This window comes from Heloderma suspectum, chromosome 2, assembly GCF_057233095.1.
Source record: "Heloderma suspectum isolate Gila_16-S chromosome 2, 16-S_ref, whole genome shotgun sequence".
In the NCBI taxonomy this organism is placed as follows: domain Eukaryota; kingdom Metazoa; phylum Chordata; class Lepidosauria; order Squamata; family Helodermatidae; genus Heloderma; species Heloderma suspectum.
In genome coordinates, this window is record NC_139459.1 from 165,435,519 (window position 1) to 165,445,334 (window position 9,816).

Consider the following 9,816-nt stretch of genomic DNA (forward strand, 5'->3'; position numbering starts at 1 on the left):
TTGATCCTGTGAAGGGTTCTACTTGCATTCAAGGTAATGTAAATAGCAACCCCTTCTAGACCTTGCTCCTCAATGCAGCAAGACCGGTAGCAGGGAAGGCAGGCTCTCTGCATGGGGACATTGGGGGGCCGGGCTTGCATGTGTGCCCTCACCCCCACCCCACTTTTAGCCCTCACATGTGGGAGGCCTGAACACCTGCACAGGGCTACAATCTGCCTAACTTCTGGTTTCTTTAAATACTCTCCCCCGCCACCACCCATAGAATCAACTTCCATCAGCCTTCTGTAAGTTCACAGTTTCTTGTTAGGCAGTTTTTTGCTTTAATTTACAAACTTACATACCTCTACATACCCATAGAGTCTGCCAGGTACATAGAAACGATGATCTTGTTTTTTGGTGGCACCATTTCGCTTCAAAACTGATAGGTACTCAGCCACCAGAGTAGAGGAAACAAATGGGGCATGTTGCAGTGTAATCACCCTCCTAAGAGGAATGTCCTGATCAGGGTGCCATTCCCTCCAAACAAGGCACCCCCCTCCTCAACTCTGGCATTCTTTAGCTACTGAATGCAGTCTGTCCTTGATGGGCTTTTAGGGTGTGGGCTGCTTCTTCAAGTGTTTTGTTTTAAAGATTTTTTAACTTCATTATTTAATTTATTTAAAATATTTATAGGCTGCCTTTCAGGCTCTCCTAAGCATGCTGATACTTCCCTCTTGTTTCTCAGTTACCCCATTTTGGCTATTGCCCTGGTGGCACTCACCACCTGTGTTCATTACTAGAAGGACTGAAAATAATAATTCTAGACTTAATAACATTTCCCACAAATGTAGCTGGTCCACACGTTAGGCTGGTGGGTCTGTAACTACAATATCTTTCCCCTCATGGTTAATGAGATGCTTTAGCTTCCACCTAGGCTGAGCATGGCTAGACGCTCAACATGGCTATTGTGGAACAACAGACTTTTTATCAGATCAGTCCAGGGATGGGTTTTGTAGGTAGAGGAATCTCTGGCACTATCTGTGTTCTGATCTGTGTTCTCTTCTGAGACATTACAAAGGAAACTACAAGCCAGGAACTAAAATGATATAAGTCAACTCTTTCACTGAGATGCCCTTTGGTGCACATCAGATGAATATTTTTCTGTCTGGGCTCAGCTTGGATTCAAGCATGCTCACAGCAAAGGCAAAGGAGTCACGTGGCGTTTACTCCATCATGAACACGAGCACTTCAGTGCACATCAAATCATGTTTTGTGCCTATAGACTGCTGGGAACCTCTGGGCTTGAACTGCATTCAAGCCAGAAGTCTTGCAAGTCAGGCACTAACCGAATCCCCATTTTGTGTGCTGGTTGAATGTGGGGTCGGCAGGCAGTTTGAGCAAGGAACTAGCACCACAAACCTGAATCCATCTGGTCCAGGGAATCAGATGATCCCTGAGAGCCAATCTTGTGCTACTGCCAGATACAGAACTCTAGGGGCACATCTAGACATGCCTTTTACTCTGGGGCTGCTGTAAGTGGAGGTCCTTTTGATTAGACGACGCAGTCGCCACCTCACAGTCTTCTGTGGTTTCCGCCCAGAAAATGCGGATTTCCAAGGTGTAGTTTTCCTCCGAATGTTTCAGCTGCTGCAGCTTCACCACAGTGAGGTGTGCTGTCTAACCATCCCTCGGGGTGACAGCGCGGTTTGCGGTGGGTGTGGAGTGGGCAGTGAGTGACGGTGTGATGCCCTTTTCCTCCTCCCCTCTCTTCCCTCTCTCTCTTCCCAATTGCTTCCCATCATGCCTGCAGTCATGATGGGGGAGGGGAGGGGAGAGGGAAGTGGCGCTTTGTGCCACCGGTGCCGAGAGCAACCGCATCCCTCTCTGCCGGGGCTCTGCTTGGCAGAGAGGGACACAGCCGTGATGGGAGAGGGAACCAGAGCTTCGTGCCGCCGCAAGCAACTGTGTCCCTCTTTGCCGGGCGCCACTGCTCGCGGCGACAGTGCTTGGCAGGCTCCTGCGCCTCAGCAAAACTGCACAGTAACTAGGCCCCGTATATCTAGGTCGTTTAGCATTCACAGCGCAGGAGCTGCACAGCTCCAACGATACAAAAGACCCAGTCGGCACCATGTAGATGGGGCCCTGGTTTTGCTATATTCCATCAGTCTGAGGCTCTGAACCATCTGAAGGAGTCTACCAGGGTGGTCTCCCTAGGCCCCCAAATTAACTGCGTGCCTGGTGCCCCCTTTCCAGCCTGGATGCTGCCAACAATTGGACTAGAGCACCTGACAATGGGCAGCTCTACACCAGCCTAAAACCCCGCATTTAAAATGGGGCTTTCTGCTTCTGTTGTAAATGCAGGATCACGACGGACTCCCTTTACACACGCTTCCTTCCCCCCTCTTTCCGCCTCCTTTTCCCCCTTATCTGAGTCTTCCATATGTTTCATTATATAGCCGCTAGATGGTGTGGTCTGGCTCCCCTTATTGCCGGTTTTTCTCTTTTCATGAGGGAACTCAAGCGGAACTCAAACGCTGTAATTTGATAGCTCATTATCTCCAATCTATTTAAAAATGGAATAAAGGTCATTTAGCGCAGGAGACTCCCTGGAGGGTCACTGCGTCATGTAAAGAGCCCGCAAACTACCATGAAGGAGCAATCTCAATCGCAGGATAAAAGCTCCGTGTGAAGAAAGCTACAGGGATTGCAGCCCCGGTCTTCTAAACAGACCGGGGGGGTGGGGTGGGGTGGGGAGGATCTTCTAAAGGACCTGCAAACTTCCATGAGTAACTAATCACAATAGCAGGATAAAAGTTCCATGTGGAGAAACCCCATGTCATATGTATTGCACAACAACCCAGATACTGGGGGGCGCAGGGGAGATTTCCACATACCTCAGGATTGTACAAATGGGCTCTCAGTGTTTGGATTGGGAGCAGCTATAATGCCCTGAGGGAGGGATAAATACAGGTACAGTACTTCATATGAACATAGAAAGCTGCCTGATACTGACTCAAACCATTGTTCCATCTAGCTCAGTATTGTCAACACTGACTTGGCAGCGGCTCTCCAGAGTTCCAGGCAGGAGTCTTTCCCAGCCCTACCTGGAGATGTGAGGAATTCAACCTGGGACCTTTTGCAGGCAAAGCATGTGCTCTGCCAGAGGTACCACAGCTGTGCACAGAACACATTTAAATGTTCCTTGCAACATTCAATGATCAATAAAGGATAATAATACTTCTGTGTATATTGTGGTGAAACCCAGGCACTGATAAGCGTATGCTTTGTTTGCAATTGGTGCCATGTTGGTCACTGCACCATTAAGCCACAGGGTGCCACATAACTAGAAAGTTAGCTTGAGCCAGGAAGTGGATAATTGTCTGAGTGGTGGTAGGAGTTATATGGAGCATATATCCTGAATGCTCCCACATTCAGTCCCCTGAACATGTTTTAGGGTGCAATCCTATGCATGTTTAGAAAAAAAAGTCCTACAACTCGCAGTATCCTTCCAGCCAGCCATGCTGCCTGGGGAATGCTGGGAATTGTAGGACATTTTTTTCTGTCTAAACATGCATAAGATTGTGCCTCAAATCTCTCTTAGAACCACCCTTATGGGAAATGAGCAAGAAGTGTGTGTGTGTGTGTATGTGTGTGTGTGTGTGTGTGTGTGAATGAATGTAAGTAGCAGTGGAAAAGTATGAAGTGATCTTTAAAATTTTACCAGCACTGTGTAAAAGTTCCAGTTAGAAAAATATGTCATTTGTCAGAAATATGTCATTTGTCAAATGGACTTTGGAAGTCCATTTGTGCACTAATTGTTCATCAGATGTTTAGGACTAGAGGTTTTAGCATGCAAATATGAAATTACCATACTTATTAAGGCTGTAAGCCAGGGTTAGGCAACATACAGCCCATGAGCCGCATGCGGCCCCCATGGCCATTTTTGCAGGCCCCCTGCCCCTGCTGCTGAAATTGTTGCTGTGGTGGCAAAAAGCGGTGCTTTTACAAGCAAACAAGGCATGCAGAGAGAGCACACGCCTTGTGTGCAAGCAGAATTATGCTTCCAGAAATCTCTCGGGAGCCACAAGATTCTGCTTGTAAACCAGGTGCATGTTCCCCACACACATGGTTCCCTTGCAAAATTGCTGCTTTTTTGCCATTGTAGCAAATTTAGCAGTAGGAATTTCAGTGGGGTTGGGTTCTGGGTGGAAATGCGACTCCCAACACCAGGGCATTGCCAAAACCTCCGGTAAGCCCTAATAGTTTTGTCACACAAACCCAACAAGGTTGTTAAGCATAAGGCTTTATGGTCAGGAGAAATTCCTATGATAACGATGATAATATGTAGTTGTACCTTTTAGTAGAATAGAATATTTTCTTGAAAACACTAGCAATTAGGGGCAGGCTGCTGAGCAATCAGGCTTGGAGGAAAAGTCATTTTGTGTCTTGGTTACCTTACAAATATAAGATATCAGGCATAATTTAGGATTCTAGAAAAATACATCAATACAATATATATTTCCCCCCTGGTTGGTTGGCAGCCTTAATGACAGTACCACACTTTCAAGTCAAGGGCTATAGCTCAGCTGTAGAGAACAGGTCTTCACTGGATGGAGTGGCTCCTTCATCAAATGCTCCAGGAATGCTAGCCTCTCACCTTTCCTCTGCCCGTTCCCTCCCTCCTAAGCTACATTGGATGGGTCAGACTGGTGCCAATTAAGAGAGTGGGACCATGAAAGAGAGGGGATGAGGGTATGTGTCCTTAAACACACACATACCTCTTTAATATTCTTTTACCCTAATCCACAAATTCCCTTATGCAGGTGCTCACCCATTGAACAGAAAGTTCAAGTACTTGGTTGGGGAGGGGATAGAGTGAGTTTAGATGTTTTGATAAACACTGCCAGAAGTCATATGGCACCCCACAAACACAGCCCTCTAAATGTTAGACCAGTCAGGCTGTGTACAATGAGATGCAATGAGAACCAAGAGGAAATGGCTGCAGGGAAATTATCTTCCCTGCAGCTACGCTGCTGAGATCTGGTAACTGTGTGCTCCTTTATAACAGTTTCCATAATGATCCATACACAAATGAGGAATTTGCCTAAACAAAATAAAGCATTGTATTTTCCACCAAGACCCCCTGCCCCAAGGTTTCCTCTCTCCTAAGGTTGCAACCTGTCCACAATTTTTATAAAGCGTTCATATTTTCGGAGCTGTGCAAGTAGAAATCTTTTATGGACTGACTGTCCATACCTTTCATGAAGGCTGAATTGTTTGTTGTAGGTGCAAACTCTACATTACACCTCAATGCATGTAAATACATCCTGACTTCTTTTTTATTAACAGAAAGCAGCCTCACCTCTGGACACTGATTTTGAGTAGAAGAGCAGCTGGAGGAGGCAGTCCTTAACCTTTTTTTAATTGCTAATTTTCTACTTAAATCCCCCCCCCCCGCTACTTCCCCCACTCTCGGGTTTCGAGATCCAGAAGACGGAAACAGCTGAAAAGTTGATTTTGAGCAGAAAAACAGGGAGTAAGGAAATATTTAATTTTATTTATTTGATTTAGTTTTATTTATTTGTAGGATTTATTGTTTGCTTTTCAAATAGAAATTCTCAGGCCAATAAAAAAAGAACAATAAAACGACACAGTAGTGTAACACTAGTTAAGCACCACCTTGCCACTCCTCCACTCAAAATCAGCCTCCTTAGACTGGATGTAATTAAAAAAACAAAACAAAAATAAAGCTTTGCTACACAGATTTATGTCTAATATATCGTTTGCCCCTTAAACCTGTTTGAGAAAGCAGGGCTCCTGGAGGCAGCCATCCAGCACAAAATAATCTGTGAAAGAGCTGCGCCTTGCAGCAAGGTTAACTTCCTTCCAGCAACAAAAAGTAGGCCTACCATGAAGCAAGGCAAGGTGAAGGCCTCAGGCTGTGGATTTTGTGTGCCATTAAGGGTGACAAATGAAATTAGCAGATCTGACCAAGCCCACGATAGATTGGATACATTTTACTGTGGAGGCCCTACTGAAATTAATGGGAGCTACACAAAGGCATGGGATTGCTCCGAAGTTAATTAATGGAAGGGGCGGGGTGCTATTTAGATTTTCCACCTCAGATATCACAGTGTCTTCTGACGGTACCAACCTTGGAGGAATTGTGTGGAGATATGATTGTGCCACCGGTGCTAGAAATTACAGTAAGATTAAAACAGTTACACAGAGAGACACATTAGAACATGGGAATTATCTTACTGGATCAGGCCAAGAATCCATTTTGTTTTCAACAGCAGCTAGACAAATGCCTCTGGAAAGCTTGCAAGCAGGGGTACAATGCCCTTCCTGGTGCTTAAATGATCCCTCTGAACACAGAATGCTCTATTTAGGTATTCTGGCTAAAAGCTTTTGACTTCTCCATGAATTCTGTTGTCTGAAAAGGTCCTCAGAAATATGAACTCTCTGCCTTTATTTATAAACAAAGAACAAATTTCAGCCTGTTGTGCTTGGGAAGAAAATGAAAAGTTAAAACTGCATCTCCTAAACCAGGGATATTGAATGTCTTTCAGCCCAAGGGTAAAATTCCACTTTGGAGAAGCTCTTAGGAGCCATGTTCCTGTGGCGGGGCTGAAGGCAAAAGCAGCAAGACCAAAGATATCCAGAACACCAGTATATTTGAGTTTAAAGTCCGTACTGTCAGTAACAAACTTTTACGAGAGTCATTTCAACCATTTAGAATGAGTAAAAAAGACTGCACAAAAGCCAGGAAACCACCAAATGATTGGTGGTTGGGGGAAAGCAGGTGGGGCCTGGGAAGGCAGCATGGCCATCCGGGGAAGCCTAGAGGACTGAACTGGGACTCCAGGAAATCTGGATTGGGACCCTTGTCCTAAACCAGAGGAGACATGGGTGGTGCTTCTACTGGTGGTGGGGCCTCTTTACACTTTCAAGAACTCCCTCCCCCAACCTACTTATTCCCCCTCAATTTCCTTCTGTCCATATTCCCTCTCCATGCTGGGAATACTTGTACCTATTGAATTTAGCTGGTGCAGAAATTCAAGAAATTTGTTCATGTTTTGATAAAAACTTATCAAAATTCACAACTTACTTCATAAACAAAGTAGAAAGTAGTTGAGATTTAAAAAAAATAGAATGAGGGAGAAAATGAAACTGACAGATTTGTTCATCTCTAGCCTGGTTTTCAAAGCTGTTAGCCTAGATTTAGGCCCCTCACATCTTGGCAGAGCCCTGCGTATGTTCTTGACTTTTGTCACCATATATCTTGGGTGGCCCCAGAGCCTCTCTCAGAGCACGTGGGCAGGCCACCTCTCCAGCCATGATTTAATACAGATGAGCCTGGTCATGCTACCCCGGGTTCAGTTAGGCCCCTGCCATTCCGTATGTGTGACCTCCATCGCTCTTGCAGAACTCCTTACTGTTCTTCCTTCTAATTTCAAAGAGCAAATGTCACCTCTTCCCTGCCCGCTGGCAGAGACAGTGTCGTATCAACCCCGATCCCCATCCCACAGTCAAAGCGAAATCTACACGTCTGTGCACCTCAATAAACCCCTCCCTGCCCCTGCTTCGCACACCAGCTAAAAGCAGGAGACCAATACTCCCCACCCACACATATATGATCACACTGCAATTACTTCCTCAGAGACACGTTAACCCTTTTGCTCCCTGATTCAACCCCACAAGTACAACCCAAGTGGATTCCATGCTCCCACTGGTGCCTCGTGTGTCATAATATCTCATGCTCCTCTCCCACTATCATAGCTCGCAAATATTGACCATGCAGTCACCACAGAGATTCTTATCCTCCACTTTGATTCCCTTGCTGTTAATCCCCTATTTATTTATTTATTTATTTATGCTGCCTGGGTCCTCTGACACCTGAGTCTCTCCACCCTACCACCCTTGTGAACATGATGGCAAAATACCAATCTCTCCCTCTCTCTCTCCATCTCCATCCAGAAGCTGTGAATCCCCTCAGTGACTAACATGGTTTCATGAACTCCATAAAAAGGTTTCTGGTGAGACTGTACTTCCCTCCCTTTCTCCCCACACTGGGGAACATTAACCCCTTACAAACTGCTGCTCAGATACATACTCCCCCCCACCCCCACCCCACTAGTCTTTTCACTCACCTGGGACATTTGAGGGCGCAAATTGATCTCCCGTAAGTTGACAGCATGAGGAGTGAGGTTGTTGAGCAGCTGACAGAGAAGGACACCATCACGCAAGGCCTGGGCTAAGTCACAGACCTGGGCACCTTCCAAGGTCACTCTGTGGTTCGGGGGCAGCACCCGGCACTGGATAAGCCAGCGGGCACACTGCTTCCACAGTTCCATTTCCACACACTGCTGCTCCAGCTCAAGTCACTGCTGTAGCTGCTGTAAGAGTCGCTTTCTGCTGTCACCAGCAGCACCCTTCCACACGGCTGGGAAACACAGCAACAGGCGACAGCTTCCTCTTTTGCAACTGACATCAGACCACAAAGAAAAGGGCCGGTGTGGGGGCTGGGGAGCTTCCTCACCCCACCCCTGAGGAGGTGGCGCCAAATTAAAAAACACACACACAGCTCTCACTCCTTGAGAAGCATCTGCTTAGTCCTTTGCTGGGAAGCAGGATGGAAATATCACCTGTTTCTGTATAACCCTAATGCTAAAGGACTGGCACCGGCAGTAGGCAGAGCTGTTTGCAGGCAGGACCACTCATGCAATTGAGCAGGATGAGGCAGTCTGTCTCAGGTAGTGACACATTTGGGAGTACATCATGAGGAGCTGAAATATCTTGTGCTGTCTCTTTTTGCAGGGAACACATTTTCATTAAACATTCTGGGGACTGGGGCAGGTTTTGGCACACTTAAGTTTTGAGATGCTCAGCGGCAAGTTACCTTTATTTTATTTAAATATATGTATCCTGCCTTTTGTTCAAAAAGACCTTAAAGGAGCTAATAAAAGAAACACTTAAAAACAAGACAAACAAACCCCACAAAAATGAAAAAGTAGTAGCTGAATTTTGAATCAATAAACAACTGAAATGCCTGCTGAAATAACTATATCTTCACTGCTTGCCAGAAGGCTAGCATGACAAGCAGGCCTCTTGTGGGATGGAGTTCCACAATTTATCAGGGGTGGGAAACTTGTGGCCCTCCAGATGTTTTTGCCTACTCCCATGATCCTCAGGTGCTCCAACTGAAATTCTGGATTGAGCCAGTACATGGTGAGGTGCAGCCTATATTTGGCTAACATGATTATGAGGTGGTGAGGTCACTTGGTGCAGTAATAAGTAGCCACTCTTAAAGAGCACTCCAGTGGCCACTAGACAGGGTCTAGAGGGCCATAGGGTTTTTTGGCTTCTGGAAACCAAGATCAGAGCCAGGGCACTGAGCTTGGTTCCCAGAAACCACGCTCGCCGCCCCCCTCACAGGCAGCGCGGCTCTTGCCGGTCTCCACGCTCGGAAACAGCACAGAGAGGGAGAAAAGGGGGGCATTCCCAGAAGTGGGGAGGGGAAGAGACTGTGGAAGCCTCTTTACGAGGCTTCCTATGTGCCACGCAGCCTCCCCGCCTCCCGCTCCAATGCGACCTGGCTAGGCAGCTGAAATCATGTGTCTAGCTGAAAATGCAGGGTAGCTGGAGCATGGAGGAGAGGATTCCCTCTGTGCTCTGGCTGCTCTGCATTGGATAGGCATCAGACTCCAAGTATCCTGATAGAACTGCGCCCTTAATGGTTTATCACATTTCTGATACATTATCAATATGGCCTCTGGAAAGTATAGACTGAGCCAGAACATGGCAATTTGCAGCCTGGACATACCTTGGAGCTTT

At 46.4% G+C, this 9,816-nt stretch overlaps 1 protein-coding gene across 1 annotated transcript in view; it reads right to left on the minus strand.

Moving 5' to 3' along the window:
* VAV1 (vav guanine nucleotide exchange factor 1) overlaps nucleotides 1-8,616 on the minus strand; it is an 86,891-nt gene extending 78,275 nt beyond the window's left edge. Inside the window, exon 1 of the mRNA XM_084835718.1 lies at nucleotides 8,133-8,616. Within this exon, the coding sequence (XP_084691844.1) occupies nucleotides 8,133-8,336 (204 nt within the window). The 5' untranslated portion in view covers nucleotides 8,337-8,616. The remainder of the gene's footprint in view (nucleotides 1-8,132) is intronic.
* Nucleotides 8,617-9,816: the final 1,200 nt, after the last annotated feature.